The sequence below is a fragment of the Oryctolagus cuniculus genome, chromosome 7 (genome assembly GCF_051225735.1).
Source record: "Oryctolagus cuniculus isolate XC-2025 breed Fujian yellow rabbit chromosome 7, ASM5122573v1, whole genome shotgun sequence".
In the NCBI taxonomy this organism is placed as follows: domain Eukaryota; kingdom Metazoa; phylum Chordata; class Mammalia; order Lagomorpha; family Leporidae; genus Oryctolagus; species Oryctolagus cuniculus.
The window spans coordinates 97935335-97957717 of record NC_142873.1 but is presented as its reverse complement, the minus strand read 5'-3'; the positions used below and the strand labels follow the sequence as shown (position 1 = coordinate 97957717).

General features: G+C 39.4%; 1 protein-coding gene across 2 annotated transcripts in view; it reads right to left on the bottom strand.

Annotated features, from left to right (window-relative positions):
• ERICH3 (glutamate rich 3) overlaps nt 1-21372 on the bottom strand; it is a 131305-nt gene extending 109933 nt beyond the window's left edge. For both annotated transcript variants that reach the window (XM_008265057.5, XM_089337194.1), the window contains exon 1: nt 20311-21372. In XM_008265057.5, coding sequence (XP_008263279.3) covers nt 20311-20333 — 23 coding nt within the window. In that variant the 5' untranslated portion in view covers nt 20334-21372. The remainder of the gene's footprint in view (nt 1-20310) is intronic.
• Between the last annotated feature and the right edge of the window lie 1011 nt (nt 21373-22383).

Sequence of the window (22383 nt, the reverse complement as noted above, 5' to 3'; positions counted from 1 at the left end):
GGGGAAAAAGGAACACTAACACACTGTTGGTGGGAATGTAAACTAGTAAAGCCAATATGGAAAACAGTTTGGAGATTCCTCAGAAACCTGAATGTAACCCTACCATATAACCCAGCCATCACACTCCTTGGAATTTACCCAAAGGAAATTAAATTGGCAAATAATAGTTGTCTGCACCTCAAGGTTTATTGCAGCTCAATTCACAATAGCTAAGATATGGAATCAACCTAAATGCCCATCAACAGAAGACTGGATAAAGAAATTATGGGATATGCACTCTATAGAATACTATACAGCAGTAAAAAAAAATGAAATCCGGTTATTTGCAACAAAATGGAGGAATCTGGAAAACATCATGCTGAGTGAAATAAGCCAGTCCCAAAGGGACAAATATCATATGTTCTCCCTGATCAGTGACAACTAACTGAGCACCTAAAATGAAACCTGTTGAAGTGAAATGGACACTATGAGAAACGGTGACTTGATCAGCCCTTGTCCTGACTGTTGAGGAACAACTTACTATTTTATTCCTTTGAGTATTTTTTGTTCTACTTAATACCATTGGTTGAACTCTTTAATTAACACACAATTATTCTTTTTCGTTTAAGTTTAACTGAAAAGTGGTCCCTGTTAAATATAAGTGTGGGAATAAGAGAGGGAGGAGATGCACAGTTCGGCACCTGCTCATTCAGACTTACCTTTAATGACAGAGTTAGAAACGTGCCAGGGGATTCCAATTCAACCCCATCAAGGTGGCATCTACCAATGCCATCTCACTAGTCAAAGTGATCAGTTTCAGTTCATAATTGATCATAATGATAGGATTAAGTGTGATGGATCACATAAAAAAGACTAGTGTCTGCTAATAATAACTGATAGAATTAAAAAGGAGAGAACAATCCAACATGGGAAGCGGGATACACAGCAGATAATAGAATGGCAGATGTCCTAAACAGCACTCTGGCCTCAGATACAGCCCTTAAGGCATGTGGATCTGGCTAAAAAGCCCATGAGAGTATATCAGGCATGGAAAGCCAAGACACTCTGGCAAAAATAAAATGACCTAAATGAAAGATCTCTGTGAGTGAGATCCCAGTGGAAAGAACAAGCCATCAAAGAAGGAGGTACCTTTCTCTGAAGGGAGGAAAGAACTTCCACTTTGACTATGGCCTTGTCTAAATAAGATCAGAGTTGGTGAACTCAAGAGGCTTCCTTGACAGCTCATGACAAGAGCCTTGGGTGATTACTGATGTCATACATAAGAGTGTCTATTGTTAAATCAACAACAGGAGTCACTGTGCACTTACTCCCCATGTATGATCTCTGTCCTTAATGTGTTGAACTATGTGAATTAATGGTATAACTAGTACTCAAACAGTACTTTATAATTTGTGTTTCTGTGTGGGTGTAAACCGTTGAAATCTTTACTTAGTACATACTAAGTTGACCTTCTGTATATAAAGATGATTGAAAATGAATCTTGATGAAGAATGGGATGGGAGAGGGAGTAGGAGCTGAGATGGTTGTGGGTGGGAGGGAGATTATGGGGGAAAAGGCTGCTTTAATCCAAAAGTTGTACTTTGGAAATTTATATTTATTAAATAAAAGTTAAAAAAAAAAAAGAAATGTGTTATTCTCTGTGCTGACTCCACATCTATGGGATCTGGGACAGAGTAAAAAGGAGGCATTTCCAAAAATGTGACAGGGTTCCTACCATTTAGAGCCTCAAAATAATGTGACAGAGGATTTAATGCATACAACAATTAGAAAACATACAAAACCATATTTAACAGTACTAAAAGTGGTGTGCTGGAGCATCCTCATACTGGCTCTAATGAGACAAGAGTTACATTCTTCAGGAATTTTGCAAGATACTGGTAGCATGAAATTGGTCATCATGGGAGTATTTACACCACAAAAATTGGCAAAGCTGACAAATCTGAGCTCTTTTTCTTTCCTAAAAAGCTACTTTACAAGCACACCACTGATTAAATTTTAAAAGTTAGTGGCAAACTGCATCACTGGGGATAAATAATATGATTCATTTTATGAATAAATATACAGAAATAGGATTTATATAATTCTAGTCTAAAAATTCATCTTTTACAAGCAATATTTGACCAAAAGGCTCATGTGCTTGTTCAACTATTTCCTATCCCTAACAATAATAATATAAGAATTCTAACAAATACACTGTTTTTTTTTAGTCATACTTCAATCAAGAAATTCTATGCAAGATATTTCTCTACATCACCACAAATGCAAAGTTTCAACTCACCTACAGTCTGGAAAAAAAAAAAACTGATTACACCATTATATGCTCAACAGAATCAAGTGAGATTTATGTGAATGATCACAGTTTTATGATTGAAGATGAAAAGCCTAATCGAGAGGTGCTTTGCATTTCAGAGGTCACTAAATCTGCAATTTGTAGAGTTTGAAAGTGTTCAAGGAGGGCCCCATCAACCCTCTACTGCCAAGGCAGGCTTCTAATGAAAGCCAGGTAAAATGTTTCTGCAACTCACAAATCAAGTGCTTGTACTGTGAAGGCAAGTTAAACAAATCACAGATTATTGTGGCTTGATTGCCTTGATGTTAGTTCATAGATCACAAGCAATGGAGCTCTGTCTCCTGACCTAACATTTCTGTCATTGTGCCTCAAAAATTTGCAAGAATACACTGAATTCCAGTTCCATAAAAAACTCATCACCTCAAAACACACATCAAAGGTTTTGGATCTCAGCAAGATTCTCAGCAAAGAAGTTAATAAGATCTAAATTCTCCAAATATAGTATTTGAAAGTGGCACCAATAACCAGAAGAATAACAAAAAATTAAACTATGGCTCTAGAGAATCTATCACTAAAAGCTGCATGTCTATTTTTTAAAAGTGAGAAAATTTACAGAATATGGGACTGCACATGTTAACTCTTTAGAGGTACAATGATTTCCTGTAATTATTTTAGACAGATAACTATATTTACCACCTTCTGCCCAATGTAAAATTTGATAACATTTAAAAAGTATGTATCCTTGTATCCATAAGACTTGGTGCTATCAATCTTACAAGATGCCTGACCCTGGAAAATTCTATCTTAAAATGATCCCCATGAGGTAGAATGTTGTAGCTGCTTCCTGAGGTGGATGATCTAAGATTACTGGTCTAGAAATATATTTACTTGGAGCTATGATATAACATTGGATTATAGAAATTCATATTTGGAAATGACCACATAGAGTAGCCTACTCTCTCATTTCGTACTCTTGAAATAGGTTCTAAGAGTAGGCAAACTCAAAGGTCTAAAAAAAAAGATGCTTGAATGTTACGGGAATTCTCATAGAATTGTGGCCACCCCTTTCTAGTGCCTTGGCCAGAATTTCTTTCATTCATGTTAAATCACTCCCTTTAGACTCATAAAAGATTCTCTTCTGTGGCCCTCCCAGCAAGTATAGTATGGAGCCATGCAGGAAGTAAACAAAGCCAATATTTGTTGAATGAATAATTAAATCAGTTAATAGAAACAAAGTATATTAGTCCAACTCTTGAATACATAGCCTTTAAAAAAAAACCCACATGTGAGGATCATAACCTTTTATTTCTTTGCTTCAGGGTAAGTGGAAGCAATCTATGATGTAAGAGGGTCTAAAGCATGCTTTGTATCTTCTGTTTTTTTTTTTTTTTTTTTTAATGAAGGAGGCTCCATGGTCATACTAAGCATGTTAGTTGTGTTGTTTTGTTTTTGTCAAATATGTCCCTTTGCAGTGTGCTACACAATTGCATTAGGAAAAAAGGTTCTCAGGAAAGCAGAAGAAAATGCTTTTGCAAAAACTTGAAGAAAGACAAATATAGAACAATTGACATGAGGGTCAATCATTTTCCATTCCTTTATAAGAAAAACTCTCTGCCAACTAAAATTAGATGATGAGTCTCTGCTGCCTGCCACTTTATAGGGGGTGATTGAACTGATATCATACAAATGATTTTATATTACATTCTTCATTCTTTTTTATTTGCATCCAAACCTGCCAGATCGCAGCAATTATGCTAAATATTGATTTACAATTTCTCTCAGCTTATTCTAACAATGCAGCCAGATGAGAACCATAATATTATTTTATTTATAGCCTTAATATGATGGTTTGAAGTGACTAGTAAAAACAAAACTGGTATCCTACTGTGCTGACTGCCGGCAAAATAGTTTTGTAGTGTTCACAGAAGAGGCCATAGGAAAGCTGTGCATGGGGAGTCAGTAGGCCCAGAACACATCAACTTTGGCCAGTTCTATATAAGATTTTCTATATGCCTCCAAGCTCTTCTCTTCAGAAGTTTATAACCTTGAACAGAAAAAAAATGCGGCTGCTTAAAAATATGCATTAATATAAAAACATATCCAAATTAAGGGAGATAATGAGACAGTTCAGAGGAAAGGTAACCAAAGAGGGAAAGTTTTAGAAATCAAAATTCCCATAATTAGCATTTTTGAGTACTTCCTTTAATTTTTTTGTGCAAACAGTAGGCATTCTATAGAACATGCACATATATATATTCACAACAATGCTGGGAAATGCTATTATCCTTCCTCTTTACAGATGAATAAACCGAGACATAGATGGTTAGTGAACTGGCTCAGGACTAGTTACGTGTGCACGCCAGCACCTTTCTGCTACAACCACCGAAATGAACTCAGTCAAAAGCCCCACAGAGCTTATCCTGAAGAAGGAAAACAGTAAACACTGATCTATGCCTGATGCTGGGAAGCAGGGTCAGAAGAAGCAACCAGTGAGGGCACAGGATAGATACGGCTTGATGAAAGAAAAGTTGTACAAAATTCAAGGACTGGCCTGCAAGATGGTATGGCCCACTCTCCTGGATCAGTGTTCTGAGACAGACGTAGAAGGGTTTTAGGACGAGAAACTGCATGTCCAGGTTTTCCTAAGTCTCCTAAAAACCAAAATCCTCCCACTGTGTCTTCAGAGGCAGAGTATGGTAGTGTTTGACCTATCAAGTCCAATCTACTGAGTTTGAATGCTAACTAGATTATTTAGTAGATGAGTGATGGAGATCAAGCTACTGAACTTCCCTGCACCTCTTATTTTCTTCCAAGAATAAGCATAATACGCGTGCTTCCTCAGAAAATCATTTAGAGCCTCATGAATAAGTATATACACAGCAATCAGCACTTTACTGAATACATAGTACATGCTCAGTGAACGCTAGAAGTTATCACTGAGTTTACACCATCTCTCCCCTCACCAATAAGGAATCAAACTGAAAGAATACTAACACCAACTACTCTGTAAGACTTCCACCATGAGTAACTCTCTCTCATATTTAAATTCCCACCTGACCAAAAAATATCCTTGGAAGAAATCTATTTCTCCCTATTTGGTCCTCAAAGAGTAGACACTTCATCATTATTGTCTAAGAGCCCACATAAATCCAAGCACCATCGTCTTGAGGTTTGATATCCAAATTCCTTGCTATCTTTTCACTAGATTATAAACTCCATGAGGACATTAACATGGCCCTGTTCACTAGTACCTAGTATTCCAGGTGCACAGAACAATGCCTGGAACATATTTTTTTAATATATGAATAAATAGATATTGTATTTTTGCAGTTCCTCAAATTCTTTTCCATTTTGTTCTTTGCCGTATTGTTTCCATATTGTTCCAAATTCCTCAATATTGTTGTACTTATATATTCTGATAATCAAAACTAGCTTGAACAAAATTAGTAAGTAGGTGAAAATTGCCTTGTATGCATCCACTTTTTCTCTCCTATGGTGTCTCTCACTCCTGAATGACAGTGCTTCTGAAACATCTGGAACTGTCAGGTTCTGCCTGCTTCTGTCTTTTTCCTAAAGTTTCTGTTAAGGATTAAATATGACAATGCATCTAAATGGCTTAGTACAGTGCATGGCACCATTAGTTGCTACAGCATTGTTGGCAATGTTTTCTTTGCAAGTTCTTAAACTACATGTACATTTGTCTGTGCTGTGAAAGGAGTAAATGCACCATGCTTCAAAATCAGAGGAGTGCACCGTGCAGAATTGAGAGTAGCAGAATGACGTAAGCAGTCAGCAGTGAAGTGAAGCCTGAGCCAGTGCAAGGAAATCAAGTAAGGGCCAGGCCACGTGATGGAGAGGTGAGGGAACTGAGTATTTAGGAACAGGGATTATCACAGGCAAAGGTCCAGGAATGAGAGCCCACCAAGGTGTCTACCTGAACCCAACCCTCTTTGCAGAAACCCCTCCTGTCACGGTAGAGCTCCAGCCTCCACTGTGTTATACATGTGCACACACAGTTGCAGACTCCCACTGGAAGCTTGGAGGACTCTGACTGTGTTTCAAAGGCCAGATGATAAAACTAAGATGTGGAGGTCAGTCAACATGCCTACTGCCAGACACAAAGGTTGGTCGAGATATTTGATGTACAATCAGGGTGCTTACTAGACACCTAGCTTTGTGCTATCTTGAGGTTGTAATGCTATGTCAGGTTCAGACATCTCATCACAAGGTACAGACAATCCAACCAAGGAAACAATGGCAGTAGAGTGTCATGTGCTACAACCATAAGAACTACTGATTACCATGCCCACCTAAACATCCTACATATGCAGTTATCATTCTGTTTTATAAATGCACTATGCCTATGGCAAGGGTAAGCAAGAAGAACTGAACTCTGAAATGTGTGCTATATGACAAATCAAGCATTAAGGGGAGGAAGAAATTTGAATGGGTGATGTTGGGGGCCGAGATGCTAGCTGGACTCATTCCAAGAAGTAGGAGCAACATACACAGCCACAGATCACATGTTCCTGGCAACCAAGTAAGAGATTTTCTTTATCATTTACAATGAAATTAGTATTAAAAGGGGGATTGAGTTACATGGTATTATTAAGTTGTCAGTTAGGGCCAGTTACGTACCATATGTCAAATATACTTCACAGCTATCTGGGCTTGGAAATCTGACCAGTGTTTACCCTTGATCATGACTACAGTCCTAATAGACACAATTAGCCCACACAGACTTTTTAAAGTGCCACCTGTTAAAAAAAATAAAAAATAAAGTGCTGCCTCTTGATGATAAGAGGCTGAATACATGTGTATGTGTACACAGACACATGGGTATGTATTTATACACCTGCTTTTAACACATTATATAAATATATAAACTTTTAGGTCCTTTCTAGTCTTTGGGCTTTTCCACAGATGCTCACAGACAGCAGCTAACAGCTCTCAGGAACTCCCACTAGGTTTCTGTGGTGTAATTCATAGAGCTTGCCCAGCTGAGGTTGGCAAGTTAAAAAATATCCCTCATATATTCTTTTCGATATAAATTAATAGTACTGTGTTAAGTCCCTTGGGAAAATTTCAGCAGTGACTCCAGAGAGTGATGTGTTACGAGAAAGAGGAAGTGAAAAAAAATAGAAAGAAAATAAAAATAAGACACCAATTTGGTGGAGGACAGCACAAAGAAAATTACTGTGTATGTTGAGAAGAGACTTGTAAGTAACCACTTGAAAACCTTCTTACTCTCATTCTCCTAAAACATAACTCTTACCTGCAGGAGTAAGGTTTAAAATAGTAATGGCATCTGGTCAGAGGGTAAAGAGGTTGACTAACTTTTAAACATTCAACTACTAAAAGTAAAATACCCATGGATTTTAACCAATCTTTCTACTATTTGTCGGTGTCAAAGTAACAATGTAACTTTATGATTCTGTCTTGAATCCTCAAATCTGACGAGAGTAAGTGTGCTGGAGAAGTACAAATGCCCTGAGTTATAGTTTCTATTTTTGCTGAAATCCTCAATTGCCCAGAGCATGGTTTACTCAAAGGGGCAACCTCATATTGAGGGTCATAAATCAGTATGTCAGTGTAACTTTTCTTTCTAAAAATTGTATGAATTTGAGAACAATTGTTATCTAAAATAAATTCATTTAATTGAACAAGAAAGTGATCTATGGGCTAGAAACAACTTCTCTTGTTTTCCTTTCCAATGAGCTGGGGACCTCTTTGATTGTTCTGAACTGTATATTTTATTTGTTTTTGGTTGAAACACTTGAATAATTAAATCAAAAAGATTTGCTCAACACATACTTTAAACAAATATCAACATAAACAGACAAGAGCTACCACTCATTGAGTCCCTATTATGTGCTCAGTACTCCTGCCAGAGATGTATTGATTAGCCACATTTCTAAAAACGATTTATTTATTTGAAAGTCAGAGAGAGAGAAAGAGAACTTCCATCTACTGGTTCACTCCCCAGACGGCTACGATACACAGGGCTGAAGCTAGGAGCTTCATCCAGGTCTCCCAGTGGGTGGCAGGGTCCCAAACACTTGGGCCATCTTCTGCTGCTTCTCCCAAGCCATTAGCAGGGAGCTGGATCAGAAGTGAAACAGCTGAGACAGGAATTAGCGTCCATATGGGATGCTGGCGTCACAGGCAGCAACTTTACCCACTATGCCACAACAACGGCCCCTTGCCTCATTTTTGGAAAAAGTAAAGTGAGGCACAGAGAAATTAACTTCCCTAAATTCACACAAGACATATCTAGGATTCAAATCTACATCTTTCTCACTCCAGAAATAATCCTTCTAGCTATAGCATAGTTTTTATGGAACATTGACTTTGGAATATCAGTCTTTTTCATTTGGAGGGAAAAAAAATTAAATGCGTTTCAGATGGTTCAAACCTCCCCCCACTCACGCCCCTTCAGCCTTCTGCCTATGCTTCCCAGCACAATTTCCAAATTTCTTCTGCTCTCCCAAATGACCTGATTGGGTGCTCCCACTCCCTGTCTGAAATTTAATTCCTGTTCCCTGCTCTTGCATTTGGCCTTGAAACATCAGGCCCTCCATTACATCCAAGTCCTTCAAAAGATTTATGGGAAAATGGAAAAAATATGTTTATTTGGTGCCAAAAATTTTTTGTATCCATGCATAATTTTTTCATAATATGCATTATCCATAAACTCTGTGAGGAACTTTCATATTCCTGGGCCAGTCTTACCAAGGAACTAGAAACTCAATATCCCTCCTCATACATTGTAGCCTGAGGCCAGTCTCACTCACTCCCTAAGAGGAGTTCTGGAAGATTCCAGCCTAAGTCAAAGCTCCATGGCCACAGCTTGACTGAAGGGAAAGAAACATTTCTAGGAAAGACTTTTATAGTACTAATCTTATGTAAATCCCTATGAATTGTGGTGAAAAGTAATTTGCTGCAGTTACAGAGAGACATTCAAAACTATTTTAAGAGAAAAAATATTCAAACTCACTTTTATAAAGTTTTTGAGATGGTCAGTAATATACCTGAAATTAATTTCTGACATAAAATCGAAGGCAAATATCACTCAGTTCAAAAGAACCCTAGTGTGTCCAGTTAGTGTTATTTCCAGTTTCCAAAAAATGAGTAAGAGAGTAAAGAAAGCTTAAAATTAAACTAGAGGTGTTGACTCCCCAATAGAGGCCAGCTTCCTCTTGACTTTATAGCATCCGTACTTGCTAAGAACATGTCAATTAAATAAACAAGTGCTGCTGCTGTCTCTTTTCACTTATTCAAAGGCATAATGGGCTACTGCAGTGATGACTGTAATTGTAACATCATCATTTAAGGGAATGCTTTTTACTATTTTAAACTGTTTTCAGCTACATTACTTTATGTATCTCCCCTCCTTCAAAACTCTTCCCCCAAATTAATCTCTCCAGGGTGCCTTCTCCAATTAATCTAACCCTACCTTTACCTCAGGACTAGGAAGTGGAAGTTCTACAGATATCTGCACCTACTCATGGACGAAAACTGCTAGGCACCAACTGGGCATATGAATACTTAGTATTCCAGGCCCTGCACTAACTGTACTGAAGTATATTGTTTAATCTTAACAACAACCTACGAAGCAGATATGTCTGCTACAAGGACACTTTTAAAATCTTGAAAGAATCAGAAAGATTACAAAATTTGAGAGGTCACGGAGCAGCCATGAGGCCAATCTGAAAATCTAAAACTGAGGGAACCGAAGTTCAGTGCCTGACAGCTCGTCACTAAAGCTCTCTATTGAGTGCTATTGATTGGCTATGAGAAGCCATTCCCAACCCCTCTCCCTTGCCTATCTCCCACAGCAGGTGGAATTTTAAAAACATCAAATACTCAGGCACTCTCCCTTATAGTGAAGCATGGCTACTGACGCAGTTATGATCGAGCAGATAGAAAGGGAACTCTGCTGGAAAGACTCTAGAAATGTTTGTGTCCGTGATTAAATATCACCACCAACAAAGATTCCCCTTTCGACTTGCCTTTTTCCTTTCTGTTAGGAATGGTTTTAAAAGGAGATAATGCCTGGATATAGAGAAGTCAACTTGCTAACATAGGAAAAGACCTAGAAAAATATAGAGATAAGGGCCCAAATTCTAATATTACTAAAAAATATAATTCCTACCTATAGGCTGCTTGTAAAATAAATAATAGAATTTCTTACAGTTTAAACCAAAATTAGCTTGAGTTTCTGAACACAGCTGAACACAGTCCTAAATGAAACAACCACCATGCTGCCCAAGGACAGATCTCACTGAAGGTCAATGACTACTGAAACCTGTTTTCAAAGCTCATTATTCAGATTTTTTTCAAAACTCAAATGAATTTCTGTGAAATGAATTTCTGGAACATAGTAAGTGCTTAATATGGTAGCCTAAAAACTAGCACAGAGTAGACATTCAGAAATATTAGTTAGATGAATGAATGAATGAATTAATTAATTAATGTGTATACTCTCAGGATTTACAATAAATAGCCACTAAGGTAGGAGACATCCATCAGTATTTTTTCAGTTAAGTTCAGGGCATAGTCTTGGGGATGCAATGAGGACTCGAAGATGGAGATAGAGATATGTGTCCCCTACACTAAAGAATTTGCAATTACATGGGAGGAATGAGGACAACTCTAGCACTATGACAGAAGTGCCTAAGTGGTATGGTTAGTGTAAGTAAAAACAGTATAGTCTTTGAGGGAAGTGTCTGACACAGCGACTGGGATGCCTGTATCTTATTTTGAGTGCCTGGGTTTGAAATCTGGCTCTACTTTCGATTCTAGCTCCATGTTAATGTGTAACCTGGGAGGCAGCAGGTGGTGGACAAGTAGCTGGGTCCCTTCCAGTCTCATGGGAAACCAAACTTGAGATCCTGGTTCCTAGCTTCAGCCTTGCCCAACACCAGCTGATGATTTGGAGTGTTTTCTCTCTCTCTCTCTCTCTCTCTCTCTCTCTCTCTCTCCTTTCTTCCTTTCAAATGATTTATTTTAAATGTATAATCTTGAAGACAGCTTTTCAAATAATAAAGCTTTGTCAGACTACTTTAAAAACAGAAATAATAGGAACATGGAGTTGAAACAATTAATCAAAATTCTAATTATTTATGGATGGTAGGATGTTTAATAATTTTTACTTTTTCCTTCATATTTTCCTGCTCAAACTAGAAAATTTTCAAAATACAGATAAGTACAAGAAGAAAAGAAAAAACCATTTGTATCCCAAGTATCCAGAGATTTGAGGATCCTTCTAAGTCTACTATTCTAATTTACAAAAGATTATTTTCATTTGCATCTAAACAACAGAAACAATATTATTGTAAATATCTTGAAGCGAGCTATGAAGAGAAGCTTCTTAATATGAGAGCTGCATAATATTCACAAATATGAAATATTACAATCTATGGCACATTGAGAATGCCACATTAACTGCTACCATAAAACACTATGATTCAATTCAATTTAAAATCCTTAGTTTTTAATGCTGTTTTATAACTACTATGTGCAATTTATATTGTCTGTTTAGTTCCCTGCTGTTTCTTCCCTTGATTCAATATTTTGCCCCAAGAATTTTCATTAATTTATAAATGTTTATGACTATTATAGAAAAATAATAACAGTCACATAAAAAATGGACCATCAGCTTAAAATGTTCAATTTTCTATCTCAACGAGTATCAGGCACTAAGAGGTGGGGAGTAATTTGATTAGTAATCAGACTTGAAAGTTCAACACTTACCTGTAAAAATCATTGACTTGGTATCTTAATTATTTCTCCTTACTGAGTCTTTACTCATATTTTCTGTGGGCTTTGACATTTATCTACATGTTAAACTTTTTGTTTCAAATTTCCATTCCTCATGCTATGAACTTAATGTTTATATCCACCCAAAATCCATGATGAAATCTTAACACCCAGTGTGAGAGTATTAGAAGGTAGGGTCTTCGGGAAGTGATTAGGTGAGGGTGAAGCCCACATGAAAGGGATAAGCACCTAAACAGAGAGACCACAGAGTGCTCCCCCATTCCTTCTGTGATGTGAGGACACAGCTAGGACAGCCATCTGTGAACCAGGCAGCAGGTCCTCACTGGATGGTGAATGAGCCAGCACCTTGGTCTTGGACTTAACAGCCTTCAGAACTATCAGAAACAAATGACTTTTGTTTATAGGCCAGCTAGGCTGTGATATTCTGTGACAATATTTCAAATGGATAAGAAAACCACAACACTTATACAATAAATTATAAATTTATTTATTTATAGATAAATAAATAAATCATTTCTTTATTCTCAGCAACTCAATTTCTCATAAAGACCATCTTTGGCTTCTCAGGACCAAGGAATGTAGAGCATCAGCAATTACAAATAAGTTGTGTTCATATGGTAGGGCTTCAATAACAAGGTAACACAGACCTGCTGGCTTCAACAACAGAAATATATTTTCTCAGGGGTCTAGAGGCTGGAGATCAAGAAGTCAGCCATGTTGGTTTCTTCCAAGGGTCATGAGGGAAGGATATGTTCCAGTCTTCTCTCCTTGGTTGGCAGGTGCCCACCTCGACTCTGTATCTTCACATATCTTCTGTATATGCACAAGTCTATGTCCCACTCTCCTATTCTTATGAAGACTCTTGTTATACAGGATTAGGATCCACCCCCATTGACCTCATGTAACCTTAACTACTTCTTTAAATTTTTAATAAATTACTTTAATAAATTACTTCCACATACAGTCACATTCTAAGATATTGAGGATTAGAACTTTAGCATAGGAATTAGGGTGGGGGCAGGGGCAGGGAAAGCAATTCTGCTGATAACACAGAAATAAGTAAAAAGCTGATCAACTTAAGTATAGAACATGAATTCAGACATGAGAAATAAAAAAATACCTTTCCTGGGTACCTAGAAAGCCATACTTCTATATCCTGATTCTTAAGTCTTTGCATAGGCAAACAGAAAAGAATCCTTGATGACCCAGAGCATGGCCAAAGCACTTGGAAAGTACTTAGGTCCCTATCACTCATGTGGGAGACCAGAATGGAGCTCCTTAGTCTTGGCTTCAGCTTGGCCCAGACCTGTCTATCGCAGTCATTTGAGAGTGAACCAGTGGATGGAAGATCTCACTCACACACACACACTCTCTCTCACACACACACTGCTTTTAAATAAATTTTAAAAATCTTTTTAAAGGGCAGGTATGTTCTGGATCTCACCACATGCAGGTAGGAAGCTAGGACAGAAGATGAGAGGATAATTACACCCTCTAAGAGAGTGTCCAAGGCCTATGGAAACCATGGTTCCATGGGCACATGAAGGAACTGCACAGATATCTGGCCACAGACCCTAAAAAAGTTAGCCTTACAAAAGAGAGAGGGAGATAAGAGTGAGCACAGAGAGTAGACCCACAAGAGAATGAGAAATTATTAAAAAATCCAGATCGAGGTATCCAGCCTTGTCAGTGTTCACTTCTAAAGCACACTTCTTCTGGCTCACTATAAAAGCAATGATTTGACAAGTCTGAAAAAACCTGTAATCCTTTACCGACGGAATCTCAGAAAAGCATGATTTTTCAAGCTACACTACTCAACTTGTTATATCTTTTTCTCTTTTCTCCAGAAAAACATTCATCCAAAAAGGCAAGCTCCCAGGTGAGTTACTTTAATCCAGGTATATTTCTGATACAACAATTTTCAACAATGATGTTGTCAATGAAGGATGTGTTTCCTTATTGGGACTCTTGCAAGAAGAGAGTGATTTAGAGCTTCTGCCTTGTGAATGAACCGAATGGCATCTGCTCAGAGGGAACGAGAGGCATAAGAAGTCCTATCTTACTTTTGGGATTTGATTTTTAGTCTGTACAATATATAAATATACTACACGGTAAAAAACAAAAACCAAAATCATAGAAAATCACTTCTTACCCGGTAAAGTATAACATACATGATTTTGCATAGAATGCACTATTCACTGATTTTCTTTATGCTAAGGTTTAAAAATCATGGAGCTAAACCTAAGGAAGGAACTAAGCAGAAATTAAAACATAGTGTCTACACATTTAATTAATTCTCTAAAAACACTGTATGAGTCTTGTATTCAATGCATTGAGGGCTAAAAATTGGTCATTTAAAAAATTAAATTATGAGCTAACTATAAATAAATTTACATTAAATAGTTTATTTTAATTGAAAGAATAAATGTACATCTTTCGCTATTTTTTGGTATTAGCTAAGGGTTATGCTTTGAATATGACTCAGATGAATGCACTCTACTCTTTTTTTACTCAAATCATTTGATTCAGGTTTAGGGAAATGTGACAAAGACATTTGCAAACCAATATGAATGTTAATTTTGTATTATTTGTAAATTTTATCCCCACACAATTTGACAGTTTTATTTTGAATTGATTGTCATCTAGGGAGTCATCCCATTATATACTATTCTCAACTATTTGTTGGAAAGTGAGTAAGTCACAGGAGGGAAAGATCCAATAATTAAGTTTGCACGCTGCTTTTCTTGGTTATACCAAAATGACCAAAAAGTTATTTCAGTATTACCATCCAAAATGTGAAGTGTTCATTGAAAATTAGATATTACAGGAAATTTAGCTTCAAAAGTACACAAACTTTACCTTAGGTTCATATTGTTTGAAATTGATTTTAAAATTGAGAATCAAGTCAAGGCAGTCTTATTTCCCATCTCCCTGAAAAACTTCTTTGCTGTTATGAAAAATCCTAATACGTTGGGGAAGTCACCCCCTCTCCTCCCTGTAAGAGATGCTTACGCTCAGCGGAGACAGAAGGAAGTGGATGCTCCGGCAGATGGCATCCTGCTCTAAAATCCCAAGTTTACAATGTGGGATGTGCACACCCCTGGAGATGTCCAAATACTTTCTTGGGGAAACTCGAGCAAGGATAGTTTTAGGGGATCAATTTCTATTCCTCAGGTTTCCACTGTACTCTATCTACGAAGATCGATCTTCCTGGAAATGTACTTTCAGTCATGCTGCTTCCCACCTACCTCCCCTTTTATTATCATCTTTCTATTTTCACAAAAGAAAGGCACATCTCTCACCAGCTGGTGTCTTATCAGGGTGCCCTGAGTTTAGATAGAAAAACATCTGAAAAACAAAGGGGTGATTTGAAGTATTGTCTAAATGTTGAGACAACAAATGGCTGACATGACTGGGCAACAGATTTGACTGCAAGCCAAATAGTTTCCAATCTTTTGTATTCAATACAAGTGACAGAAGATCTAATAGAGTTGTCATTTGAAAAATTACCAAAAACATTTTGTTGATAATGACCTTTATGTGATTTTTTGCTTATAACTATGGAGAACTAAGTGACATTGCCATAACAAATCCCTTTGTATTCCCACCTACTTAAGGTTTTTTAAACAAAGGGATAAGGATAGCATCTATAAAAAAGAGCAGAATCTATAACAAAATGATCAGGGAGGAAGCCACAATGAGCCTGTTCAATTCAACTCATTTAACTGAACCAAAATACTTCTTAAAGTTAGTTTGTAAGTATTTAACAGGAAGGTGACTAGCAACTACTCAATTTGAATTCAAATATTTAATGACTTTTCAAGTATGAAATTCTCTCTGAAAAAGACCCACTTTTGGGGCCAGCATTGTGTCTCAGCGTATTAGGCCTCCATTTGCTATGCCAGCATCCCATGTATAAGTGCTGATCCAAGCCCCAAAAGATGGCCCAATTACATAGACTCCTGCCACCCATATGGGAAACCAGGATAGAGTTCCTGGCTCCAACCTGGCCCAGACCTGGCTGTTGCCACCATTTGGGGAATGAACCAGAAGATGGGAAATTTCTCTCCCTCTCTCCCTCTCTCTCTTCCCACTTCCCAGTCCCCACACAGGATGCTCTGCCTATCAAATAAATAAATCTTTAAAAAAAGAAGAGAGACATCTTTGTTGGTGAGAATGGAAACAGACAGACTAGTGTGCACTCGAGCCGTACAAAGTGCTTCGTTGGGGGCAAGTATTTGGCACAGAAGTTAAGATGCTGTAAATTAGGACACCTGCATCTCATATCAGAGTATTTGGGTTCAAGTCCAAGCTCCACTTCTAATTCCTGCTTCCTGCTAATGTACAGCCTGGGAGGCAACAGGCGATGATTCCAATACTTGGATCCCTGCCACCTACACGAGACTTGGAAAGACTTCTGGGCTTCTGGTTTCAGCCTGGCCCAGTCTCAGCTTCTGTGTGCATTAGGGAAGTGAACCAGCAGGTGGAGGAGCACTCTTTCTCTTTCCCTCTTTCCTTCAAATAAATAAAAATAAATAAATGATTTTTAAAAGGTGCTACCCTGTTTGGCAGCTAAGGAGGAAAAGACAATGCATGATATTGGAGAGATCACTGACACTCATATACATGGCAAGTTTGTCATGTAGTTGCTTTTATATCGACATATTTTCTAACAAATGACAATTTCATTTACAGTATAGTTTACTGTCCCTGTGGTGAGAAGGTACTAAGTTACCAGGTAGTTCTACTAGGAAGGCTTTATTCATTTTTACCCCACTTCACTGTCTTCTACAAAAACACAGCTTCACATCAAGAAGCTATAAACTAATAAGTGAACACAACCCAAAAAAATGCTGCTAAACCATTGAACAATCTTCCAAAACACTAGCTCCTGACGTGGTTTTCTTGTCATAAACAATAATATTCCTCGTTCTCCTTTTCTCAAAGGAAATTCACAGGTGAGTCTGAGCGTCTCTGCTGAGAGCCACTGCACAGGAAGCCAGCTTCACGTGGGTTCGTGATGATACTCGGACAGAGCCAGAAGAGCCGCATCATCTCCTCCTCAGGCGTGACTGACGAGTATCAAATCCCCATGCCACCTCCAGGACTAGCGCACAACCCACAAACACACATACACAAATGCGACGCGGGTGAGGTTTAGCAAACTACGGGGACTGTAAATTGAAATTTTCCACTCTAAAACAATTTCATTAGAGATGGCAGTGCCGGAAACGGTATTTTAGAGTTGATTCCCACCAAATTATGCTGCAGCTCAGATACAAAGTCTCTATTATCTTTGGCAGAAGTTTTTAAGACTATTTTTATTTACTGCAAACTCTGAACAAAGCACAGACCCTTTGCAATTGTTACATGAAGGACTTTGTGCTGTCATCAAGTAAGCAGTGGAACTCTAAGGAGGCACCAAGAGGAGGCATCGAAACATCATCTATGGATTGATAGAATTTTAGCAATTTAAAATTTCTGTTTTATTGAACGACTTTAGTTTATTACTGCTTTATTCTTAAAATGTAAGAAGTGCAAACTGCTTCAGTAATGATGGAAAAGCCTCCTCAGCTTTAATGAAATCTTTTATTTGCTACTGAAAGTTTTATTCTTTCCAAATGGTAACAACAGGCAAGAAAAATAATTACTGCTTTTATCTGAGGGTAAACAATTTCAAGAGTTTAGTTCTTGAGTGAATTTTAAGGCATTTAGATTTGTTTATATTTATGCTTATTGTTTTCATTTACGTTTGCTGAAGTAAACACAATACACACACATATATACACTATTACAAAAGTGTTCTCGAATCACATACCAAAACACCAGATAGTTACATACAGCTATACAGCATGAGCTTGGTCTAATGTGGATAAGAATTTCTTTGTGCTTAGCTTCTTGCCCATCTCACCTGTTGACCACGTAAGGGAGGCACCAGAGTGTGATGGTTAAGGGTACAGGCTATGAAGCAGCACCACCTAGGTTTCCATCCCAGCCCCGGCCCTTCCTAGCCAGACAACCTTGAGAAATTCTAGGTCTTCAGTATCCCTGTCTGTGAAAACAAGAATAGCTAGCCCCTGCCCTATGGAATGGGTAAGAAAGTTCAATGAAGTATGTCATGTAAAATATTAGAATAAATGATGACACATGAATCACCTAAACTATTTATCTCTACCATGATTGTCATATGTGAATGCATGCACCTCTAGCCTGGATGCACCATCAGGTGATACTTTATCCAACAAACAGCTGTTCAGCACTGTCCTAGGTACAGGGGTGACAAAGATGAAGAAGATATGATGTGGGGCCCGGCACTGTGGCACAGTGGGTTAACGTCCTGGCCTGAAGTGCTGGCATCCCATATGGGCACCGGTTCTAGAGTTCTAGTCTCAGCTGCTCCTCTTCCAATCCAGCTCTCTGCTGTGGCCTGGGAAAGCAGTGGAAGATGGCCCAAGTCCTTGGGCCAGCACCCACGTGGGAGACCTGGAAGAAGCTCCTGGTTCCTAGCTTCTGATCGGCGCAGCTCCAGCTGTTGCGGCCAATTTGGAGAGTGAACCAGCAGATGGAAGACCTCTCTCTCTCTCTCTGCCTCTCCTTCTCTCTGTGTGTAACTCTGACTTTCGAATAAATAATCTTTAAAAAAATAAGATATGATGTGTAACCTTTAAGAACTCACCATTTTAAAGCAAGATATTTGTTACCATTTCGATGTCTTTCTGAAGGAGGACCATGAAGCATACCCTTTCATTAAATCACAAATTTTCCTTTTTCCCCTTGTGTTTAGAACTAATAGAGCTTCAGAAAAATTTGACTTCAGTTACTGAAATCTTAATCATGCACAATTTAATAAGCAGCTACAGGTTTTTCCACATTTTAAAATAGATGATTAAATGGTCTAATCAGATTCTAACTTAGCCAAAAACTTGAAAAACATAGGAAGACAGCCATGACTGACACATTCATTTTCTTGAATGCAGACATACTGCAAACAGCAGCTGCAGAAAAATAGCATTTTTTACACCCACATGACCCCCAGAGAATGAAAACTGCACAGGAGTTCAGTATCAAAACGTTAAAGCACCTAAACTAAATTCAATTTGAGATAAAATAAGAAGCTTGTATATTCATAGCTTCATCACTTTCCAAAAAGTTCTGAAACTGACGCCCAAGACAACACCTTATATGGCTTCATTTTTTTTCAAACATTTTTGTTTATGTCGCTACACTCAGAGAATTCATTAAAAAGTAAGATATTCAAATTTGACTATAAATTCCAAACACAATGAGTAATGTGGTATTTCAGACATCACAAACTCGAAATGATCTTAAATATGTTGTCCTCTGTAATTTTCTGCTCTTGAAAATGTGCAGTAAATGCAATTAAAAAGGGAATCGGCTTCAAATTAGTTGCAAGATCAACTAGGGTATTTATCTGCTTACTGGATGTATCATAATAAAAACCCATCTAATATGCATTGCATTGTTTAATTCACATGGAAATTGGATATTTTCCTTTCCAATAAAAGAGTAGAGATCATTTCCACCTCCCCAACAATAGATAATGACTGTGTTAACTTTCTAGAAGAGATTAAATATTGCCAGGGTAAGTCTTCAGAGGAGTCCTTCCAACCTATGCCTCAACACATAGGCACCCAACCCCTTTCTCCTGCTTTCCTTTGCCATAACCTCTTCCTCAGGCACAAGACTCTCAAAAGACCTTTACTGTCCTTCTGACACTGGACAAATAACAATCCTGAAATAAGGGCCCACCCCTCAATGAAACCTCCCTCTGTGTTGACCAACTCACACCTCCTTTCTATGCAAGCTGCTACGTGAGGATTTCTCTTTCAGTGTCAAATCTCCAAACGAATGCATATTTTGGTAACCTCCACTTTTGCATTTAAACACATACGTTCCACACCACGGGATCCTCTTGATCCCAGCTAACATCCCCTGTCTAAAGTATTCGGTTTTCACATCCAGTTTTTTAATCCTTCCAGGATGAAAATTTCAAAAGCGGCGAACGTCGGTGAAAGAAGAGAAGGGGAGGGAGGAGAGACGCTGCCTGGATTAATGCCATCCTCACTACCACCCAGATCCGTATTATTTTTTCTGTCTCCCCAGCCCTCCCTCTCCTCCCGCCTCGCCTGGTCTCTCCGCTGCAGGAGGGAGGAGGAGGGGCCTCTGTCTGAAGCTGCCACCTGCCGCAGCATGGAAGAGCTCCAGTTGTCACTTACCCAGCAGGGTGAGAATGGCTCATTTTTGCAGGATCCCTTTAGGCCCCGTGGCAGGTGCGGCCGGTGGGTGCGTGGGGCCGCGAGCGCGCTTAGTGACGCGACAGTCGCACTCGCGGCTGGCTCCGCAGTGCGGTCGCCTGTACGCGGGGCACCTGGGCTGTGCCGCCGCGGCCCTGGGTACCCGGCTACCCGCAGCCTCCTGGGTCCCCACCCGCAGGCCGTATCCACCGCCCGCCGGTTGCTAAGGGAGGCGGAAGGCAAGCGCCGAGGGCCTGGCGAAGAGGAGGCGCTGCTGGAAAGGAGCCTGGGGAAGCTGGCGGTGCAGCCTGCTTGCATCCCTTTTCTCTAGGCCCCTATGTGGGTGGAGACACAGCCAGGCCCCCTGCACTGTTACTCTGGGGCGCGGGTTCCCCAGGCACCTGTAACCTGAAAACACAAACACACCCACACACGCCTGCACCCGTTCTGGCTGGTGTGCTTTCAGCTAGGCCCTGGGGGAGGAAGAAATGGGTGGCAGCTGCGGTACTAGGAGGAAAGAGTAGCCACAGACCCTGGATTAGAAAATGCAAGGTGGTAAATGAGAGTTCCTTTCTCAATCCGCTGTGGGTTTTGAACTTGTTTCTGCACCGGTAAGGCATTGCAGTCGGCTCCTTTCCTCCTTAGAAAATCCGCATTCTTGCTGCTAGCTAAGGTCCCCACTCCCAAGAGGCAGACTGCCAGCCCCCATGTTCAGAAGGTGGGAGCAAAGCACAGAGAGTGTATTAAAATCCAGTGTGCAGACGGCCAGGCATGGCCCAAAGCCGGGACTGAAATGAGAGGGCCTTGGTGAGGAGGCAGTTTAAGCAGAGGATCCAGATGACCTGCTCCTGTTGCTGTCCTTGCATCCTCTGGTTTTTTGCTGGTTGACTTAATCTCTGGCCTCAGGTGCAGGTGAAGAGTTGAACACATCAGTGGTGACAGAGCTATCTGTGCATCTCTGCTCTGTCTCAGCCACACTCAGAGGTGGGTAGGGCGTGACCTCGTTAATTGCATTCTGCTCACATTGTAAAGGCCCACTGAGCATGACAGAGCCCAGTCTCCTTAGCCTGATGTTTAAAGTGCTTCACCAGCTGGCCCCAACATCCTTCATCAGCCTCATTTTGACCACTTTATCGCTACTACCTGAAACTCTAGCAAAGCCAAGCACTTGCACTAGCGGCCTTTTGGGAACCTATCTCTACCATTGAATACCCGGAAAACTTGTATTCATTCAACACTTTCTTCATAGACTGCTGCCTTTGGCATCAAGTGTGCTGATACCTCTGGCCTCTGGAGCCCAGTGTGCCTGGACATACCTCTGTTTTATACTCCCAGCCCCCACCACACTGCACTTACTGGTAGTCAAGGCTATTTTCAACTTGAATGTGAGCACTTTTATTTTGCACATCTATTTTATTTTTCTATATTCTCAGAAGCAAGCAGCAATTCAACAAATGTTTGGAGCTTAAATGAAGGAAAAATAAAATCTGCTCTAAACAATAGCATTTGTTGAAAACTTACTAACTGCTCTCTGCAGCCTTTTATTGAAGACTTACTGTTCATTACGTCAGTTAGTCTTCACCTCTGCTCCATGAGATAGGTTTTCCCCTCTATTTCACAGGCAAGGTCTACAATTACTCCTAATGGAAAAAACTAGGATTCAGATTCAGACGTGATTCCCAAGACTGTGTGTGTGTGTGTTTTTTTTTTTAACAATTATGTGCAATGAGACTCGAAAATGAATCTTGATGTGAATGGAAGGGGAGAGTGAGTGGGAAAAGGGAGGGTTGTGGGTGGGAGGGACGGTATGGGGGGGAAGCCATTGTAATCCATAAATCGTACTTTGGAAATTTATATTCATTAAATAAAAGTTAAAAAAAAGAGAGACTCATTTCCCCAGAGCCCCTATAAATTGCCTCAGAAGTCGAATATCCTGTGCCATTCGAGTTTTCAGAGCTGCAAGGCTGGAGACATCCTGAGAGGAGAAAACATAGGAGGCTAGCTCAAGAGCTTAGATCCTAAGCCTTAAGGATTCAGGGCTACTTTGAGAACCAG